At 37.7% G+C, this 22,482-nt stretch overlaps 1 protein-coding gene across 12 annotated transcripts; it reads right to left on the bottom strand.

The window, feature by feature from the left end:
* Positions 1-227: 227 nt before the first annotated feature.
* LOC103706971 (helicase-like transcription factor CHR28) lies at positions 228-21,357 on the bottom strand. Of its 12 annotated transcripts, XM_088717769.1 has the most exons (13): positions 21,082-21,308; positions 20,913-20,984; positions 18,371-18,517; positions 17,002-18,280; positions 16,724-16,905; positions 15,603-15,674; positions 15,440-15,514; positions 14,441-15,341; positions 6,647-6,777; positions 4,998-5,219; positions 2,060-2,647; positions 1,715-1,924; positions 228-668 (listed from the first exon to the last, which is right to left on the bottom strand). In XM_088717769.1, exons 4-13 carry the CDS (start codon positions 18,182-18,184, stop codon positions 564-566), a joined length of 3,669 nt encoding a protein of 1,222 aa, XP_088573895.1. In that variant the 5' UTR covers positions 18,185-18,280; positions 18,371-18,517; positions 20,913-20,984; positions 21,082-21,308; the 3' UTR covers positions 228-563. The 12 variants fall into 12 exon arrangements, with proteins under 12 accessions (XP_088573895.1, XP_008789492.3, XP_026660631.3 ...); XM_008791270.5 differs by lacking the exon at positions 20,913-20,984 and having other exon boundaries at positions 18,371-18,500; positions 21,082-21,357; XM_026804830.3 differs by lacking the exon at positions 20,913-20,984 and having other exon boundaries at positions 18,371-18,445; positions 21,082-21,351.
* Positions 21,358-22,482: the final 1,125 nt, after the last annotated feature.

The following is a 22,482-nucleotide window of genomic DNA, read 5'->3' as shown; positions in this document are numbered from 1 at the left end:
CAATAATCTCATTTTTTGCGATTTACCTCCTTGTGCTACAGTCTTGACACCGGCGTGCAATTGGGTGTACATTATTACTGGGTCTCCTGAAGCATAAAGATGACTCCCTTCTTTCTTTCAGTGTGCCAAGACTTGACCTAACTTGAATGGTAATTAATCTCTGGATCATAATTTCCAACACTTTTCAAAACGATAACATCGCAAGTAATAACCACTGAAACTAACGATAAGAAAAGCGAGCGCCGCCGATAAAGTTGAATATGCGCTCCACATTTTTTTCCAAGGGCAAGTACCAAGATATATATTTACAATCACTTACAGTCATATGACCGGTTCCAATGAACTACAAGATATACATAAGTTAGCAAGGTATAATCTAAATCTAAGCCGACTGGGTTAAATGGTTCACATGAAGCACACCTCAAAACCTCTAGGTTTCAGTTACCAGGGCCTCCTCATTTTCACATAGAACCATGACCATAAACCGCCCGACTTAGATGCAAAAAGAATTGAACAGATTGTATTGAGCCACTTTCAAAACTCATCAGCCTCAAGGTTGGCACTCAACCCATGAATAGGTATCTGAGATCTTCCACTGTAAGACGAGTAGCGTGACCACCAGTTTGGTCTTCTCCAAAAGCTGATGAAACCATCTTTCTCTTCTCTTCCTGCAATAAAACATTTTAAGTGCACATTTAAGACAGGCAGCAATGTAGATTTGCATGATTATCTTGATGTGGAAATGTAGATCATACTACAAATTTGGATCATAAGGTAGGTCCTGGGAACAGACACATGCACATGCCAAGTAAAACTTGGTAGCTCCGGATTATGCTAGATTCTAGACATTCTTTAAAACTTTAAAGCAGCGGAAGCACCCTTCTTTACCTACAAAGAGGCGCTAACATTGTAAAATATACGACTGATCTCTCGGGAGACGTGCATGTTCTCAATTGGGACCTTGAAATCTCTATTAAGATGTTAAATCCAATGAGGGAGTTGAAAGGGCATGGATCTTGCTGCCAAAGCATTGCCCCTAATACGGGCATCACGATCTTGAAACAAACTTCTACCTCCTCGATCAAGGTGTGTTTCTTTGTGAACTAGCTGAGAAGGTCATTTACATTTTAGGTTGGGATGTGATGACAACAATGCATCATGAAGTGGATGAACCACTAACAGAATATGGGTATTACTGCATAAGAAAACTGATAATTCAAATGAATAGGATATAGTAGATGATGCCCAAGATAACATTCAGATAGAGGGTACAGACTCTGGACAAGGGACCTTTAAGTCTATTTGTGTCCACTTGAGCTTAACCTAAAACATGAAACTGGAATACTAACCATGAAGCAGCTCTAGAAAATTCAAGTCCTTTGTTGCACTTTAAAAGTGCACTCTCCTATTCTCTCTGACAGCCAGTGGTAATCGTCAAATGTTAGATAAGTTACTAGCACTCATAATTAGGCAAAGGATAGAGCACACGAAATGACTTAGAAAGATGATTGATATCTCTAGCCAACAATCTTATTCTGCTTTAAACTATATTAATGCATCTTCATGTACAATTAGATCATCTTCTATTAGCTTTTCACCACTTAAAATCTTCTCTAATTGGGTTGTCATTTACGATTCCATTCACATGACAACAAATATCATATTGGGGTCCAACAAATGGATGCTGACATAATGCATTATTGAAGAACTTTACCTGAAGAGCTAAAATGCGGTCTTCAACTGTATCTTTGATTGTTAATCGAGAAACAGTCACAGGACGAGTTTGCCCAATTCTGTGTGCTCGATCAACAGCTTGATCTTCAGTAGTTGGATTCCACCAAAGATCTAGAAGAATAACATGGCAAGCTGCAACCATGTTCAAGCCAAGATTTCCTGCTTTCAGTGACATAAGCATAACCATCACCTGAGATCAAACTTGTCATAGTTATCATCTGAGGATAAAGGCACATCAGGCCAGAAACAGTATAGAGCAGAAAATAAGACAGATGAAACAAGCACCACTAAAATAAAAGTTATGCATTATGTTCAAGTATCAAACCTCTGGGTCGGTGTTGAAATCTCTAACAGCTCTGTCTCTTGAACTGAGAGACATTGTCCCGTCTAGCCTCCTATATTGTATAAGAGACTGATTCAAAGAAAACTCAAGTAAGTCCAGCATGCTTGTCCACTGGGAGAAAACAATAGCCTTGACTGGAATCTCCAGGTTTGAGTTCAACTGTGTGGATGTGTGAGTTACAACATTTGTGCTGGAGTCAAAACCATTTGTAATAAGATTGTGAGTTCCAGCTAGATAGCAATCATTTTCACCACATAGTTCCGACCCAACTTTTGGCTTGCAAACTGTATTCAGGATATTAAGAGCTGCCCTAATTTTAGAAGAGATGTAACTACTTTGGGTAATTGAAGACTCCTCATCATTTGCAGAAGAACGTGATGAAGTACCATTGTCAAATTCGTCAGAAATACAACTTCTCAGTGTAGCTCGTGAGAAAACTGAATCAGTGCCAAGCATGTCTCTGCAACCAGCTGCAGGACACAAATTATCATCTCCAGTCAAGCGATCAGATACACACTGATAGCAGAAAACATGGCCACACATTGTCACGACGGGATCCTCAGGTGGGTCCTGTGAAAGTATCACATGGTTGAGCTCAACAGAACTTTATAAATTTAAAAAGATAAAAAGACATGCATCCCCTTATAGGGATCCATGCAAAGTAAAGAAACTTCTAACCATTTACTGAAAGACAAGCAAACAACTAAGACAAAGCTAAGATGGCTATATGCACCCTTTAGAAGATAAAGGAGTGCTTCACATAATAAGGTGAAAGCTAACAGCAGCACACATCAGACTTTCAATGAAAGCTCTAGAACTTAACCCACCATTTGTAGACATAGTGATTAGGCACTAGTTTGGTACAAGGAAAGCACATAAAAACAACGGAAAGTAACCGAAATTTTTATAGAAGTTGTGTAAAAGAATATGGAAAGACTGTCCTTGCAAGAGGATGGAGCCTCCAATTGGAACTCATGACAAAGTAATAATAATAATAATGTAGCCTTCGATGATGATAAGGCCAAGCACAAACAGAAAAGCAGGGCTTATTGCTGGTAATGGTATGTTAATATGAAATAGAATGTTTCCTTGATATTAAGTTTCTTTGTGATAACTACTTTAATAATTGACTGCACAATGGGTCAGGAAATGATGACTCAAGGAACTTTATTTGAGTGCTTTAGTATGAAGTCAAAGATCAATTTTTGTCAAAAGGGAACTTACATGTCATGGATGTAAAGTATGCATCTACAGCATGCATATCTCATCCATTTCCACCATGTGGATGTTACTGGAAATAACCGACTACAACAAGGTGGCTGAAGGTGGACAGGTGAAAAAGGAGGGCAGAATCGGCATATCCAATGCATAAACTGACAGATGATTGCATATGAGATTTGGATATATGAAGCATTTAGAAAATCTACCACTAAGAAGGTATCTAACAACTTCTTCCTACCTTTTCATCCATGGAGCCTTTGCTATGTTACGTGGGCTATAGAAGATAAAACAACAAACAACAACATCAAAGACAACTAAGACATGTCACATGAAAATTGGGTAGACTATGCTGCATGTAGAACAACTTAAGGGGAAGGGTACATAGAACAACATAAGGGAAGGGTACCTTGGTCAAGTGAGCAAAGTTTCAAAGGCATCCTCCACCACTCAAAATTCTGGGTAGAGGGACTTGTACAAGAAAGGAAAACCTGGGGAGATTGCAGAGATAAAATGGAAGGAATTGTTACTATGGAAAATTCTAGCCTCGGCTAATAAAATTAAGTTATTACAAAATGGAGTAGGAAAATAATGGAGCTATTTAAATTAATAAAGCTGAAGAAAATGACATCAAAAACCTAACAAGGAACTAGAAGTTACATTACAAGTTCAACTAAGACTTAAGTACAAGATTTATTAGTGATGCTGATTTGAGGATTTGGGCAATTCTAATAGAGGCGGAATCAATTCATAACTCAAAATATCAAATTGATGTTCACTACAATAACCAGATAAACTTAGTAACCATTACCATAGTACTCCAACATAAAAAGGTAAGCAGCTAAATACAAACCTCCAACTAAGTAACTAATAAAAAACTAAGGTAAAATTGATATTTAACATAAAGCTGCAACATCTTTTAAGAGATGTCATGGTTCAGAAACTTGTCACCACATAACTTAGTAGTGGTGCCCTATGAACTTGTATTAGTTAGATGTAAGCAGACAAGGTGCAGGTTCAGTTACAAAAACAAGGTAGTTGTACATGTTTGGGAGCATACAATTAGCCGCTCTTGGAGTACAAGTTTTGGTCCAACCCAAAACGTTCAGGTCAAACTGTTGCAGTTCAGGCACTCAACTAGGCCATTGGAGTTACCAAGGAGAGGAATCTATCAAGCACCTCACCACCTCCCCACCCAAATACGAGCAGTCCTTTTGTACATACGTGTGACATCTCCAGCAGCATGTTAGCAGCTAATCTGCCTCCCAACCCACTCGATGATAGAAAAACATGCAAAAATCTATTAAAGCAATCTGTCTTTATATCCACTTGATGCAAAGGTTAGAAATCTGCATCGACATATGATTTTCCATTTCTAGGCATTTTTTGATCATAGATCAGCATAACTGACACGGATCTTCAATTTGGATGCGCTGTCATTTTTTTTGGAATCATATATCTTTTACCAAAAATATATGTTTAATTTGTAGTACAACTCATGCTCTGAGGAATCCAAGCACTTTATCGATAAAATTACAAAGCATAAATCCAGTGCATGCCAACCTCAACTCCCAATTTTTTTCATATAAATAGAAATTCATGTTCCAAGTGACTCGACAAATAACTCGACGTAATTGATAATGTACGAATATTTGCATTGTGAGGAAGGGAAGTAAGAAGCACGTGAGATGAGATGGCTTACACTGCATATGCCACAAATCGCCAATGAACCTTCCAACTGATCCAGTAAATTGATCAGCATCTCCCTAGGAAGTTGCCTAGCCATAACTAAGGAGTCTTTTCCAACAGTATCTGAATGATATCCTTTAACAAGAAGTGGATGGTCACAGGCCTGTCGTAGACGCAAAAGCATCAACAAAATATTTGCATAGTTTTGTTTCACAGTCCCAGCAGCAGCATATTCCTGCAATCAACACTTGCAACTTAACATATGTTTTTCAACTTGCTAACAAGAAAATTCAACATCAGAGACACTATAATTTTTTGCTAAGCATGAGAAAACTAGCATTTAACATTTATCAGGCTAAATTTACTGAAAGGTGTTAATTATGTTTGAGATAATGTTCTGATTTGTCCACTCAAATGGTACATTTCAGTGTTCAGTTAGGAAGAGAAAAGAAAAACAAGAAGGGGCAAATGACTAAAAGAAATATTTGCAATTATATTTAAATTCATTGTAAGTTTGAAATTCTAAACATCAGCTCTCAGACGTATACTTTGTTTTGAAATTTTCAAAATTCAAAATTTTCAAAATTCTCTAAATGTATGATAATATCCATATCACCTGACCAATTTCATTTTATCTCCTTTTACAGCCAAGAAATATCTAAACCCATAAGCATCAACATCAGGCACTGTCTCAACTGTTTGGGGTCAGCTTTATAAATGCTTGTTCACCAGTTCCAGTTTAGGGTTACCACTGATATCAAGGAAGTAAATAAATAAATAAATAATATGTATGCAAATAACTCCAGATACATCCTTAATTTATAAGCCCCCTCTGTCATATTTCTTTTATATTTGTAAATATATTAGAAATTATAAAAAAAATTAAGTATTACTTGGTGATTGATTCTTGTTTTTTATGTCAGAATCTAAATACTAAGAGATTGTCTAAATAGAGCCGACTTATGGCAACAGGCAATCAGGGGACCAGGCTACATTGAAGCTGGAAACAGATGAAGTCATGACAATCTGCAACAAGCCAGCATTCCAAAACAATTTCAGAGCTATAGGGATTTGCACTAAATTCCTTGCATTCTTAGCCGCTAAAATGTCACATATGGAAGACCTGAAAGCACATATAACAGTGTTTCTTGGTAAGGACAACAATCTGATGGAAACTAAATCGAACAGGAAGTGACATGGCAAGCATCCTGCTTCTTTCTAGTTAGCAACATCTATTACTTATTATAGTACATAAAATGGTTACCGACTGGACTCAAGATTGTGCCTGACCTTATACATCTGCAGATAATATTTATTGTTTTACCTACCAGATTCAAGACTAGAAGTCATAAGAATTGAGCAGAACCAATTGCTCAACTAGATAGACGACATAAGCAATATAGCAATCGCCATCATATTAGTTAAACAAATTGAAAAACGATTTTTTGTTAAAATAAATAATCTCTTAGAATATTAACTTGTAAAGCAGGAATCAAACTTATACAGATGAAAAATCTGCAGGCTACAAGTTTGACACAAATTAATGATGAGCTTATCAGGATGCCTGTTTAATAAAATATTCATGCTACTTATAAATGCTGAAAATTTCCTATTCTTCTGAATTGAAGCACCACACACCTGAACTGGTTATGAATTACATACCTTGAACTGTTGGCGTGAATCTGATTCCAGCCTCAAATAAAAAGCTCGTTCCTCTGTAGAGAACTCTACTCTTTTCAATGATATTGATTTTGGAGGCAAATTAAGAATTGGCTCTCCATCTATTACTGTGACTGTAGACAAACAGTTAATGGTAGGTCAACACTCACAAGCCACAGATGTGACCCAGTGCACAAAGGCATGGGATAAACACCGCTGTTAGTGTCATATTTATGAGGACCAAAAAGAAAAAAGCTAAATATCCAAATCAACAAAACTATTAGGAGGAATTATATCAAAAGTGCCTTCTACTAAGCATGAAGGGAGATATTCATGAAAAAAAAATCCGAACTAAAGATAAAATCATAAAACTCTTGATGAAGACAGCATATTTAGATCGAGGCTAAATATAGTAAATCAGGGTACAACATAACAGACCAAAGCCATTGAGAACTTTCTATAGCACAAATAGATGTACATTGATCAATGTTAATGATCTGTCTTAAACTCTTTCTGTTTTCTTTCTTTTTTGCTTTGATATATCAACTTGAAGGCTAAAGCAGGACCAATGTCCCCATCATATATTTAATAAGCTAAAACGAAGGGTACAAAAATAGCTCAAAAAACAGCATAGAGACACAATTTTCCAATATAAAGCAGACATCCCACTCATGGGCCATCTTCTAGATACATCACTTTACCACAATCCTTGATGGCCTCTCTCATTCAAAGAGTTCCTTCTAACCCTTTTCATGCCACTCGATTAACCTTGAGACTAACTCATTTTTAATATACAGGTCAGAATTACTAGTCTTTACTTTTTCTTAGATATCCTTAATTTCAGGAACATTGTCTTCCCATAATCAAGTTCTCTTTCAATAGAGGCATGGAGACACTCCAACCATCCAAACCATCAACATCACCCTGTTCAACATCTTCATCGGATGGGATGGGAATTTGGATTGCCGCAGATGCTTCTAGAACCTCATGAATTTATTAGTGCATCAGGCAGAATGTAGAGGACCATGTAAAATACATGAGGGAAGGAAATACTTAAGATAGAAATTCTTCATTAAAGTCCCATTACGGTAGTGGACAGACTAAGATGGACCAGAACAACCATGATCAGCACAAATGAAGAGAAAAAATTAGAAAAAAAAAAGTGCCTTGAGATGCCAAGCTGCCCGACTGTGGAAACACTCATTCAGGTCTGTCTAAGTTGACACCAACCAGGAGGGGCTGGATGTTTCCGTTCCTGAAAGAACTGGTGTCCAAAGTGCATCCCATGACCCATCAGGATGCATCCTGATCCAAATCCTTGATATACAGATAATAGAAGAATCGGTACAATCAAGGAATGCCAAACCGACCCAACAAGGTAGTTCAACCCTTACCAACCTGGGATGGTTGAGCCGAGCAAGTCAGTTCATGTTACAAATCGCTCCGATGCTTCTTTCACTAAGACATCTACACCTCTTCGAGAGCCTTCAAGAGCTTTCTCTCCAACTCTCCCCGCTCTCTCCGCCGCGTGATCCCTCTTCCGCCGCGTCTTGCTCGCCATTGGCAATCAATCCCTCAGCTCGGGTCTCATCTCAACATCGATCCAAGCGTGATTGATCCTCGACCTTGTCCTCGTCAACATCATCGCCGCCCTCACATCCTTCCTCTCCTCCTCCCCCTCTCCCTCCTCTCTCTTCCTCCTGCTCCTCCCTCTCACCCTCCCCCTCCCTGTTTCAATATGCTTCGGTACAACATGGTACAGAGTCATACCACACCATACCTATAGTTGACCAGTATGGGTCATGGTACTAGATTGCCGAACCCTAAGTAAAGTATATGAGGGAGCAGAAGAACGAACTGTAGAATCTATGACTACATATCAATATCTCATAATTTTCAAATATCAAAAATCCTTACAACCTTGAATTAGCTGTATAAAAAGAACTTCAATGATGATAATGTTCAAGAACTCGTAATCTAGACCCCACATCTAACTAAAGGACTCTTAACATGACTAAAATTTGTAATGAAAACACCAACAAATTACAGACCGAAATCCCTAGAATTCATCTATCATGAAATATTATAGAATTTGAGGCGGCCTTTCTAATAAGTTCAAGATCCCCAGAACCTAATAATCATGCGAAAGTCACCATTCCCAAAGCTTACTGGTTCCAAGTAAACAGCGCCACATTTCATTTATTTGATTTGAAAAATATGTAAATCCATGCTACATCAAGTTTCTGAACAGTACATTCATATAAGGTTTGCAAATCTACTTTAGCATCCTTTTCACATTTCTTATCATCACTTTTATTTGAAAAAATAGCACTCCCTTTAAGTAATATTTGATGAACTTGGGCTATTGAGGCATCAAGCAAGGATTGGTAACTTGGAAAGAAACACTTTCTAGCCTCTTGTTACCAGGCCCATTAATTTCCTACTTGGTTCTTGTGGAAAGCCGGCCTTTTGATTGGACGACATTATCCTGATAGCAGAGGGGAATGTAGATAGGAGCCTTTCTCCATAACATGGCTTATCCTCTACAAGCTCGTTATGGGTTCCATTTCTAGAATACTATACCTAGGGGCAGAGCTCTTTACAGTGACTTGGAAAGTGTTTCACGGTTGCACTCGCTTGTTAGATGCATTTGCTGATGTGCCATTATATAGCCTGTGCTGCTCCCCATACGGACTCGAGCAAATAGACCCCCTCTAGCACTATATCTTCGATGTTACTGTGCTTCACCTTGTAATCACTGATTTCACAATTATATTATCAAACTTACATTCTAGTTTCTCATTAAAAGATGAAGTTTCTGTTGATTCAAACATCTAAAACTCACGACCCATCTCAGCTCTGATGTTCATAAACTTCAACATGTTTCCTTGCAAAAAAGATTAACCTCAGTCAAGAGTCCATAAGCATGCCACATTATGTGACATTGTGACCACATTATGTCCTATTATGCTGCACATGTACTGGCATCTTGAGAAGAAAATGGTGAATCCACTCATTGCAGTATCTTATGTGCCATCTAATTTACTTGTAGCTAGGGGTGGTGGCAAATACACTCATTGTTTACTTTTAGACTGTTCTTACAAGCTACTCAACACACCCAATATGTTATTTCGTGAACAATGAGCATCATTAACATCACAGAGTAGTAACACTAGGACCAAAGGCAAGGGAAGATGAGTATCTGTATATGTATAACTAGTATTTACTATCTTTGTGTACTTTTAGACAGCTTTTTGAAGCTACACAACACACCCAACATGTTACTTCATGAACAATGAGCATCATTAATATCATGCAGCAGTAAACCTAGGACTAGAGGTAAGGAAAGATAAGTATCTATATATGCATTACCTAGTATTTACATCTTTTGTATTTTTAGACTTCTTCTTGAAGTTACCCAACACACCCAATATGTTATTTCATGAACAAGAAGCATCGTTAACATCATGAAGCAGTAACCCTAGGGCCAGATGTACAGGAACATGAGTATGTATGGATAGATGGATGGATTGATGGATGGGTGGATGCATGGATGGATGGCTGGATCAGCCTAAACACAAAGTTAGACACGACGTTTCAGGTTTAAGTTTTGTACCCAAACCCAACACGATAGGTTGTCACCCCTTTTTGGATCCAAATCCAAGACCACAAGTCAGGTCAGACCAGGTTAGGTGTGTTATCGCCCCATCACCACATTTACTTACAGTTACATTGTTGGATTCTCTACCTGGAGTCTCGGCAGCTATCGTAAGTAAAAAAAGTATGAATCCAGATATATTACACATCACGAGAACATTTACCTGGCATTAGACGATTACTAATGTGGTACTATCTTATATGTAATTTTCTTTAATATTTTTGTAGCTAAATGGTAGATTTATTTTGGTTTGTCCGCAAAAAATCTTAAGCGGATAGCTATCCGAATCCTCTCCCAAACTGTCTCCTCGAGTGAATGTAAGCATAGCTAGTTCACCTTCGCCCTCATCCACAGCAAGCAGAGAAACTATTTGACAAAAAAGCGCCTCAACGACTTTGTATATGTTCACTACAATCTGAGGTTGAGGCTGAAGTGCATTCAGAAGAAAGTGGAGCTAAAATACACAGATCTGAGCAATAGTGCTTTCGTTGATCATGAGGATGATCCTATGATCAGATGGCTTGTGAGCCAGCAACAGAAGTCGGAGCTTGATGAGCGAGCATCACCTCCATGACCAGCTAGTTTCATAGTCAGCAAAGCTATAATCGATACAGGGCAATGGACAAAGAGCAATATTCCACGCATCCTTCCAGCTGATCAGCCACAGTCACAGGAGAGCCGGTCACTACATGACTCCTTGTCCGAAACATCCTTTCAGAGATATGATCAAGAGATGCTTAAATGAGGCCACTATGCTACTCGGTCGACTCAATCAGAATGGCGCATACATCCTCCTAACATAGCCAGACAGAAAGGGGCACAAAGGATAAACAGGCAGCGAGTGGCACGAAGGATAAGAAGGCAGCTGCCCAGCACACCAAAAAAGAAAAACAGAAGGCACCTGCAGCCTCAATGGAGAGTGTCGAGGAGTCAGTTCACTCAAATTCAGAGGCCAAAGGCGCAGTTCTGGTGGTCATGGATCTGTTGGCCAAAGAGAAAATAGAGGACATAAGACCATTTATGAGAGAGTCGCAGGATGATTTTCGATTCACTAGTGAATCCTAATTTACGCATGCTACACAGGATAGGGACCACGGTGCATTATCTGGTGGAGACTGCGAGGATCCAATCGCGTATAGAAGACAGGCTCCTCGAAGTCATTCATGAAGACACGATGCAGCTGCAGATGATCTCGCACGTGGAGTAGAATTCATAGACGTATCAGATTCTGAGTCGTATACTGGATCCTATTACCCGCAGCCATAGACAGCCTATGACCCATATGAAGACGGATATGGATATGGTGCATCTAAAGCATCTTCCGATTGCTAGTACCTACGCAGCCTGGAGCATCTTACGAGTCGGATTTTGCTCCGGCTTATTTGGATGGATCCCGTCACAGCCGTTTTATCAGCCAGTTTATCAGCTAAGGAACACCTCTCAGAGCCAGAGCTTCGGCAAGAAATTCGAGAGTGCTTATAAACCGGAGCGTGTTTCTTGTGGAATGAACATGCAAAACTATAATGCCACTTGGTTAGAGGGATGTGCTGATGTGCCTCCTTACTATGCTAATGATCCGAATATCTACGAGAGGCATCGTCACTCGACGAAATTTTAAATATCGGTATATTTATACTTTAAATATATGTAATTGATTATATATTTTATATTTTATTCATTTTACTACTTGATTTGAGAATATTTCATGTTGCTTCTTGTAGCATGCAACATCTCACTAATCATTTTATGATTTTTATCAGTTTAAAACAATAAGATATATCATTAAAGTTAAACCGAGATCAAAAAACATCAAAAGATAGCAAAAAACATCAAATTAGACATAAAATTATTGAAAAAATTCAAAAATATTCATTATCAATTAAATCAACTTGAAAAACTCTAAAAAAAAATTGGGCATGCAAGTAAAGCGTACCGTATAGGTACGATACCGGGTTCGGTACCATACCGACTCGTCCGCCAATTGATACAGATCACGGTACCGAACCGGCACGCCCAAGCATACCATGTGTCGGTACGGTACCGGGTTCATTGCTTACTGGACTGTCTAGCTCATTATTCCATATTTTACTATTTTGCACGGGGTTATAATTGGGAGTGTGACTAATGGCCGAATTTGACATTTTTAGTTTAGATCAGGATTTTACTAAAGTTTCACACAATACCTTTTAAATGTTATTGGTTCTATGAGACATTAAAATTGGATTCTGGTTATTTAAACTAAAGTTTGAACATTGCTTATTTAAATTTATTTCACTACTTGTTTATAATATCATAATGAGATGCCTTGCATGCTTGTAAGAAAAATTTTCTATGAGTATGCGGCGGTTGCCACGACCCCAACTCGCAATCTCAAGTCAGGGACATGACACTGATGATGCTAATTCCCGCCAACACCCAGTTATGGCCCAAATCCTACTTGTTTGGCCACCTTACTCATTGTGATGTTGGTCTGTTTCTTAAATATTCAGTATTGTGTTTTTTACTGTATATGTAGTTGATGCTTATGCTCCATTTTGCCAGTTTTGTTCATGAATGTTTCATTATCCTCTCAATTTATCTTTCATACATGTTATATCTTGTTTGCTTATGTTTTTTTTCTTTCCCTATGGATGTATGCCCTAATAGGCTGAGGTTAGTTAATGGCCGTGAAGATCCAGTCATCAGGGAAGAAAACTGTTATGCCCCAATCAGGAGTCTATCTGCTCTCTTATCATCAAATGGCACATGCAGCGGAAAACTATTGTGAATTATGTCATCCAAGCAAATTTTGTACTTCAGTTTTGCTTGGAGATGCATAAGTAGCGAAGAATCTATCAAGTATTCATGCATTCAATACAGGAATTAATAGAGGGACATATGGAACTTATTGTACAAATTTCTATTTTGTCACGTTATTAACGGTGACAATTATTTTGACATTGTCATGGTCTTTATCATTTTGAGTCACTGACCCTATCTTCATGCATATAATGTGTATAGTAAATTGTTTGATTTCTTGGTAGAGATCCTAGTGCTTTTTTAGTTTCAACACAATCAACTATCGGTCAAATTATTAGAATATAGACGAGTTCACAATTTTGGACTGGGTTGGTGGGAAGGTAACCTCACCAGCTCAGTTGATGGATAACCACGCATTTTCTAGCAACAAGTAACCAACAGAGAAATCGTAGTTACAGGTTTCAGTTGCAGGCATTTATACAGAAAACAGTAGTTCCTACAAGCAGATATACACCTGCAAGCAAACCGAAAAAGAATAGCTGTCATATTCACAGTTGAGCTACAACTTTAATTATTAGTCCAAAGTTTTTTCAATCCCAGTAAAGACCCTATACCAGTAGATCATTGGTGCAATCGAAACAATACACTGCATACCAACAAGATATGCTACCTGAAACAAGACGGCAGCTATACCACATGTAGGTACAGCACCGTATCGGACTTCTATACCGTACTGATCCAATAGTAGCCCCGTACCAGCTGGTACGGTCTATACCAAAAACATGGATCCAATCATAATTCCCAGAGTCATTTGGTGTCTCGTTACAGTCCTTAAAATCCACATTTAAGACTATCAAAAAGCTACTGCAGCCTCGCATGCCAAACAAAGACTGCAAAGTTCGAAGGATTGTGGGGATCATCACGAAAAGTAAAACATATATGGTTTCCTGAAGATGAAATAAAGCCACAAAAGTATGACATGTACTCCTAATTGTGTCTTGCTTCATCTTAAACATCAAAAACTGCACCTTAGCAAAAAGCAAATTATGAGTCCTAGAAGGCACAGTTAATTGAGATTTATGTTCACTTGTGACTACATTATTTCTCAGCCTTTCCGTCATTGAGACAGTGATGTACATTATGCTCCTGCAGCAAATGCACATCGCAAGCTTATTTCAATGTTTTTCATTTTCCACGAGATATGGGAGTGCTTTCCCAATTAAACAAGCATTAAACTGTGATTATCCCCACATTCCCCAATGAAGTAATAAACAGCAAGATGTTATGAATGGTGATGGAGGGAAAAGGCATGCTGCATCACAGTAAAAAGCTAAGAAATACCTCCAACCAGAGGCCAAAGCTAGCATATTATCTAGCTTATATTCAGATATCGGAAGTACCTTTTGTGCGACGGAGCAGCACAGTCCTCAAGACTGCTTGAAGTTTTTTATACCCATGGCCTGCATTTCTAGATATGGGATATTTTATTGAGGCACAGAAGGAACTATAGACAGCATATGGATCGTATTTGAGGAACCGAAAGTAGCTGTAGAGATCATCAATTGCATTCTGTATAGGTGTTCCTGATAAACACCACCTTCTTTTGGCTCGAAGACCACAGCAGGCTCTCGCCACTTGGGTTCTATGATTCTTTATTGTTTGAGCTTCATCTAGTATAACCCTAAACCATCGAACTCTAGCAAGTGGGCCACTGCCAAAATCAAAGTGGGAATCCTTAAGTCCTTTCCCTTTTTTCTTCACCTTGCTCTGTCTGTTTGATGTCTGCTTCCTTTTCTTGTTAGCGGAAAACTCTGACATTAATCCACATCTATCAAGGTTTCTTTGCTCTCCATCATCATCATCAGCTATAGACTGCTTTGGTACCTCATTAGTTACAATTGAATATGTCGTTAGAACAACATCATATTTCGCTAGATCACTAGGATTTTTTGTCCGTGCACCTCCATGATAAACTAAAACAGATAGCTTAGCCCTGTTTGTGACTTTCTCATCCATCTCTCGAGCCCACTGCCTAAGAACACTAGCAGGGCAGACAACCAAACTACCTGCTGCTGGCCTCGACTTGTGAGATGCACGCATTGATGTACTGGCCACTGGCTCCTGTTTTAATTCATCTGTTACAAACTGTTTTGCTTTATCTACTTCAGTGACTCCATCATCATCCTCATCTAAATTTAGAGCTTCAGATTTTATGCGGCTTGAATCATCAGATGTGAATTCAGATTGCTGAGTCATCTGCTTTTGTATTAGAGCTATCATCGACACAGTCTTACCAAGGCCCTGTTATATAACAGCATGCTTAGCCTTTAAAGAATGATAATTGAACCAAGAAATATACCACATATTCCAAAATCTCAGAGTCGTTCTCATAAAGTAACCTGATCATCTGCAAGAATTCCACCGGCACAATGCACACTCTTCTCTTTCTGAATCATCCAAGCTAAGGCTATTTTCTGTGGAACATGAAAGTTTTACCCAAAGTCACGCATTAACATAATTAAAGGAAAAAAACATGCCTACACTTTGAGCAGGTGAGCGTACTTGGTGCTTCAAAAGGGAAACAGTCAAAAGCCCCTCAGGCAGATCATCTTCTATTTTTGGTTGACCAAGATTCTGCACAAAACAATAAAAGAATCTTCAGTTATGATTTTTCATTCTTGTTGGTAAAATCAACTTCATAGGAAATGATCCCTTGAACCTGACAGTATCACTCATGAAAGGATGAAAAAGAAAGTAATCAATTCTCTCCGAATTTACAGGTGTCAACAATCAGTTTAGCATATCCCTAAGTTAAAACACATTGGCCATAGAAACTTATATTCCTTGATTACATAATTATGATTGAGGATACTGCTATATGAGATGAAAGTCAAGCAACAGACGGTGTAAGGAAGAGAATATAAACAGTAATGCATCAAATAATTTTATTTATACATCTCTAGAACTTGTCTTCTTTTTCATAAGATTAAAAAAAGGAAAGAAAAATCAACCTGATACATAGACATCAAAATGGAACTAGAAAAGCCAGAAAACAAACATCTGTATTTAAATCTCACCAAAAAGCATAGCACAGAAGAGAACTCTATAAGAGAAGTTTCATGATGCTCTATTATCTCAAGTATATCAACAAAATGTCTTCAGCATACAGAAATGAAGAAATAAATCATGATTCCTCGAGGCTTGAAAAGATTTATGCCTTAAAGAAAGGCAGTAGAAAAACTTAAAGGAAACCATATCAAGGTCGTTCTTTAAATCTTATACTTCCATAAAGTGAAGCATGCACCTCAAATTGATTGCTGAGCCCAAGAAGAACCATAAGCCACATATGTGATGTTTGTTAAAAACTTAAAAATGAAAGCCTCACTAATAAAATAATTGTCAATATGATGAATATATCCTCTTGGAATAATATCAGCATATTCAATTAATTCTCTCTGCTCTCAAGCTCGAAGGTCTGCTTGATGCCTATGGTTCCCTAGACATTGACAAAGGAAAGAATGTTTCACAACCCAATGGTTCCCAAGCCATTGACAAAGGAAAGAATGTTCCACAACCCATGGCAAATGCTTGAAAATATAACATGAACATATGATGGAGTCACCAAAAGTTCTCCTGGCACAAGTAAAAGAAGACAACATGAAGCTATTTAGCCTTCAAACTACCTGCAATGCTTCTTGATATATTACCCTCTCATCATGCTCGATTCGCCTATCTTCTCCTAGGCTTAAGTGATTTTGCGCATCACTAACACCACCTGACTGAAAATTGTTAATAGATTTTCCATGCATCAACGATGAAGGTAGGACCCTAACATTACCAGCATTACCAAATGTATGCCCATCATCTGCCAGACAAAAAAAAAAATGTCTTTACTTATTTATTCTTGAGAAGATCTTTTACTCCTACATACGGAGTAAATTTGCCTTGAAAAATAATTCACCTCTGTACTCAGTTGAAGTTTTCAGAGAGCTACCATTGACAAATTTTTCTTTCATGAATGAAGTAGGTGGAACTCTCTGTACACCAGCAGCTGAATTAGCTCCGACAGAACTAGAAGATTTTGTAGAATTGGTAACAGATTTCTCATTTCCAAATGAGAAGGATGGAAACTTTTGTGCACCATCAGCAATGTTTGCTCCCATAGAAAAAGATGATTTTGCATGAAAATTACTCATGCCCCTGGCCTCTGTTGAAGCTTTTGGCTGAGAGTTGGAACTAGATTTACCATTTAGAATTGATGGAGGTAGAATTCGATTTTTACCATTGATTCCATAGGCATGAAATTCATCATTTTTCCTGGCTGTGTCAACTACCTTACCATCAGATACATTATCTCTCACAGAAACATGTTCTATCCCAGGAAAATTATGGATCTGACTCCCTCCTTCATAGTCTAGAGAACTTTTTGATGCAGTTCTGTGCATGGCAAGCTGCAAGGATGATGGAAGAGTTCTTGTTGGACCATTTTGGGTCTGTTCCTCATTGAGGATCTGTCTATCATTAGCAATGTCATTCAAATTCACTTCAGACCTTCCATAATGCCCCACTGGTGCAGGTTCGTTCTGTTGGGAAGCAAGAACAGGCCCTATATGAGATCCAATGCTAGGTTCTGATGCACGTTTAAAATTTGTTTGCCGAAAAAAGGATGGAAGAGTCCTCCTTTGAGAATGCTGAGATGGGGTATTTGCATCCATCCCCCATTCAGTACATATTGCATCTGAACCAAAGTTTATGCTCGGGCCCAGTTCTGCAACATGAATAGGCCTTTCAGAAGGTAAAAGGCTTGCTTCATCTCTTTCAACACGACCAGGTCTTTCATGAGGTACAAGGCCGCCTTCCTCTCTTCCACTGCTTCTAATACTATTTCCTGAATTTGCATTAGATATTATTGTTGGTTCCATGCTGCTCATATAAGATCGTGGGGCTAATGTCCTCTCACCACCATTAGAAGCGGAATGTGTTGAGAGTTTCAACCCAGAATTATGATTCTGATCAATGAAGCTCTCAGAAGTATTTCTCCCCTGGTCACTAGCACCATTTTTGGATGACCAATCTTGTAATCCAGAAGGTCTAATTTCAATATCATCTTCACTTTCTGAAGAATCAATCTCAATGATGTCCATATGCGGCAGCAAATAGTTTGAAGTCTCTTCTGCAATAAACTCAATAAAAAAGGGGCTGACGGATGTTCCAAACTGTGGATATTAATGACTGCGAAACTAAAAGAGATTTTATCATCAGTTCTACACCTGCTCAGCAAATTCCTGCAGTAGCTATCAAATTTTACCCAATGAGCACATCCAACTTACTGGGATTGACTGAAGAACAATTGATATTGGCCTGAAGATCCATTGTCTTAAAAAACTGCACCATCTGCAAGTGGTCTGAAAGAGATCATATAGAGGGTACGCATGATCTAGCATCTACTGTGACCATAAACTGCACATAGATTGTACCTTGATAGTTTGCACAGTGATATAAGAAAAATGGATATATGATCAAAAAATTGTTAAAGTGTTTAAATTTAACCAACTGAAGAATAAGGACAATTTGCTACAGATCAACAAGTACTTTTAAAAAAGTACAATCTATTGGATTTCACCTTTAGTAGAACCATAATTAATTGACCAATAGGCCTTTTTTCCTGTGTAAAAACTGATTTTTGAATTTTTTTAACCAGGCATTTTTATGGGCTACATCCATTGTCATAAGGTTTTCTTGTGTTGGGGAGCAAACATTGTCAAGACAAGCTTTGTCATATAAACCTTTGTCATATGAATCTTACACACCTCTATCAAGGTTACTTCAGGTCTTCCTCCCCCTGTCTTAACGGTCAAATCAGAAGGATCAAATACTAGGATACTCAGGGTGGGAAAGGTTACACCTGTTGTTGCTTGAAGACCTCTCCCCTGATCTACAATTAAGGTTTCCTCTTCAACAAATATATTTAGAAGGTACAATAACAAAAATGTCAAACAGTCAGCACCAGATCAGCCTTCCGATACTTAATTGTTAGATTGCCATGTTCATATTTTTCAAAAAAAGCAGGATGAAGATGAAAGGGATATCTACAGTTAAATTAAACCAAATTTTCTTGGATTAAGCAAAACTGGAATTTTGGAGTATTGTTTGATCGTCACATAATGGCAAGACTAAGGAGAAAGTTTCCTAAGAAAATAAAAAAACTACATACTTTGTGCAGATAAGAACTCTAAGTAATAAGGTGTATTCATGCATAAGATGAATGCAGCATATTCTACAGGGTCAATGTCTAGTCAGCTAGGAAGCACAGGGTTAATAGACTGAAATGTTGGAGAAAAAAGATCTATACAAACATAAGCTGTAGTGATAAAATATCCACTTATGACGGTCATTTGAAATGTGGGATAGAAGCAATCTGGAGAGAAGAGATCTCTCCTTTTGGCTTTTAAAGATTTGATAATAGGGATACAACCAAGATATAAATTTGAACTAATGACAAAGTTGTGAAAGTTTGGTATGAATAGCAGGTTAAACATAAGATTTGTTAATTGCATAGACATTGGAAATTACATAGACATAGTGTACAGCCAAAACAACAAAAAATGGAACAAGTCTTGCTGGTTATGCTTATGGTTACATATTGCAGGTTCAATCAACTTATATAGATGCACAATGGTGATATGATAAACCACTCCGAAACCACAAAGTATGACCATTAGGTTTAAGTATCACCAAAAATTATTACCCTTGATGGCAGTATACAAAATGTGTATGAAGGATGTAAGTATCTAAAAGATCATGCACACCCTCTTATAATAACTCTGGCCAAAAGCCCCCAATCCTATTATTGCTCATTCTTGATTAACAAGTTTACAAATTTTATCATTTTATCGACCTTCAGAAAAACTTGTAAGCCAAAAAGGTCACTGGGATCATAGCCCCTGGGTTTAAAAAAGCACTTCCTAATCTGGGAGGGAGAGGTTATTTATCTTAAGTACCAGGAACACTCGACGAATTTTATTAGGAAGAGGCTAGTTCACCTCGAGTTAGTGTTCTGGAATAGTCTTAGAATGAAGGGGGGAAAATAGAATCAATTTGTGAAACAATTATCAATTTTTTTATATCAGATAGGTAGCAATCCCCATCCTCTACATTTGGGCCATCTACTTCAAACTATTAAGGAAAAAGGCCTAAATGATAACAGACTTCAAGATGTCACCACCAGACTAGTACATGATGATACTAACAAACAGTTTTCACCTTCGGTGATAACCTAGATGGACTGGCAGTAAACAATTGAAAGATGGTCCTGATTTTTAATAATCAGTCAAGTATCCTAATGTAGCACCTCCAATAAATCCTGCACACTAAGATACAACTTTTCCATTATTGCTGGACTGCACATATTTCCAGCTGCACCATCTCCACCCCATAAATGACTTCCTTCAATAGATCTCTACATTCACCCCTATACATCAAAGACTATTAAAGGACTGCCTCCACTTCCTCAGCTTACTCATTCTTGAGATTTGTCTACCTTTTTAAATTCCCCTTTTTCAAACCCATTCTCAACCTACCATCCCTTGGCCCGCTTGCTGATATTTCCTTCTAAATTAGACTGATCATGTCTCAAAAAGTTACCATGTAAGCAAGTCGTTTACTCCACTCTTCTTCAAAACCAAGCACTAGTAGCAAACTCCCCATTACATTAAAGAAGAATTACTACATCCAGTGATCCTAACCCCAAAACATCATCTTCACCAACCCTGCACTTTTGATCACGGAATACACCTAACAAAGAATCAAAACAAAGAGAAACAAAATAATACAAAACAGCATCCTCAAAACAAAATTTTCAATTCAAGTTACCTCTTTTACAACCAGGATCAAAAGAAAGAACAATCTACAAAACAATGCATCCAAGAAAGGAGACCGCAGCAGCTAAAAAGGCATATAAACAGAGATATAAAAGAATAAAAAGCAATCTTTCGTTGCCAATTTAATTGAGAAGGAAGAACAAATCGAGCGAGAAACTTACGATCGCATGAGAGGGCTCCCGATCAACGAAAAAAGGGTTTAATCAACATAATCGACAAGGCACGATTTTTCCCGGGCGCAGCAAAAATTTCCTCCAGAAACCCTAATCTCGAGGGGAAACTAACCGAGAAAAGAGAAGAGAACGGGGACCCGGGGATTGGATTTGTGGAATTCGTGCAAGGAAAGAGGGGGCGAAGGGGAAAGCAGCGGTGTGATTACGGGGGGGACAACACCGCATGGACGGCTACGGATGATGCAGGCCACTGCACACGCGGACGAGATTGCGAGGCACGTGCGTCGGCTTTGGGTTCGGACTTCGGAGTTTGGGATTGAAGACCTTCTGACGTTTGAAGCGGCAGCGGGGATTCGGGGTTGGAATTAGAACAGGGAACAGCTTTCCAGTCTGATCACGGCCGTTCAGTTGCCTGATGATACATCTGATTAACAATTTAAAGCAAAACTCTTCTCTCAGTAGACGAAAACCTTGTTAAGCTGTACTGCCCGTGCAGGGCATCTTTCGTGATTGAACCTTTTAATCTTTGGCAGCATTTGAAAACCCCAGCAGAATCATAAAGATGATCTAAGATCTCCGACGATCTGAATGCTAGAATAATTTGATCTCCATAAACTAAGATCAATGTATTTGATAGACCATGATCCAATTATTAAATATTTCTAGATATCCATGAATAACTTGTTTGGTATGCTAGATTTTTTTATATGTTTTTAATTTTCATGAATTAAAAATGTAAGTCAATATGCTAATTCCTATAATAATTCCATAATTTTGTCACCCTTATCATATATTTATTGATCATATAAAATATATTATAATAAAATATTAATATATTTATCAATATATTAATTATTAATATATTCTATAAAAATATATTTATTATTTCTATAAATTATTAATTTTATAAAAATATGTTATTTTTCATTATAGAATTAATATTTTTATTTATACTTATAATAGATTTTTTAATGCTAATAATTATTTTGATTAGAAAAATAAGGTAAATAGGAGTAATATATTAAATATTTTCATTATATAAATATAAAATATAATAATATATTTCTACTATAATTTAAAATTATCCTTCAATAATAATAGGATAATAATATGATTAGTAATATATTATAAAATAATATATATATTATTAATATAATATATAATATCAACATAATATTATATATATATATAACATTGACATAATATATTGATGGTATATTGATATATCAATTTTTCTGCTAAATTGGTTGGTATTTTTGCCCCTAACTTTCAACCCAGGATCACTGCCCTGGGGTGATCTTGGATTCCTGACCTCAAGGATGGGTATTCCATCACCGAGTTGGGCGGTGATTTAAGGAGTGGTGGTGATTTAGGATCACCGTCACGTAG

The sequence above is a fragment of the Phoenix dactylifera genome, chromosome 3 (assembly GCF_051530095.1).
Source record: "Phoenix dactylifera cultivar Ajwa chromosome 3, Ajwa_hap1_PhDact_Kaust_v1.1, whole genome shotgun sequence".
Lineage (NCBI taxonomy): Eukaryota > Viridiplantae > Streptophyta > Magnoliopsida > Arecales > Arecaceae > Phoenix > Phoenix dactylifera.
The sequence above is the reverse complement of the archived record's forward strand: the minus strand, read 5'-3'. Positions and strand labels throughout refer to the sequence as shown.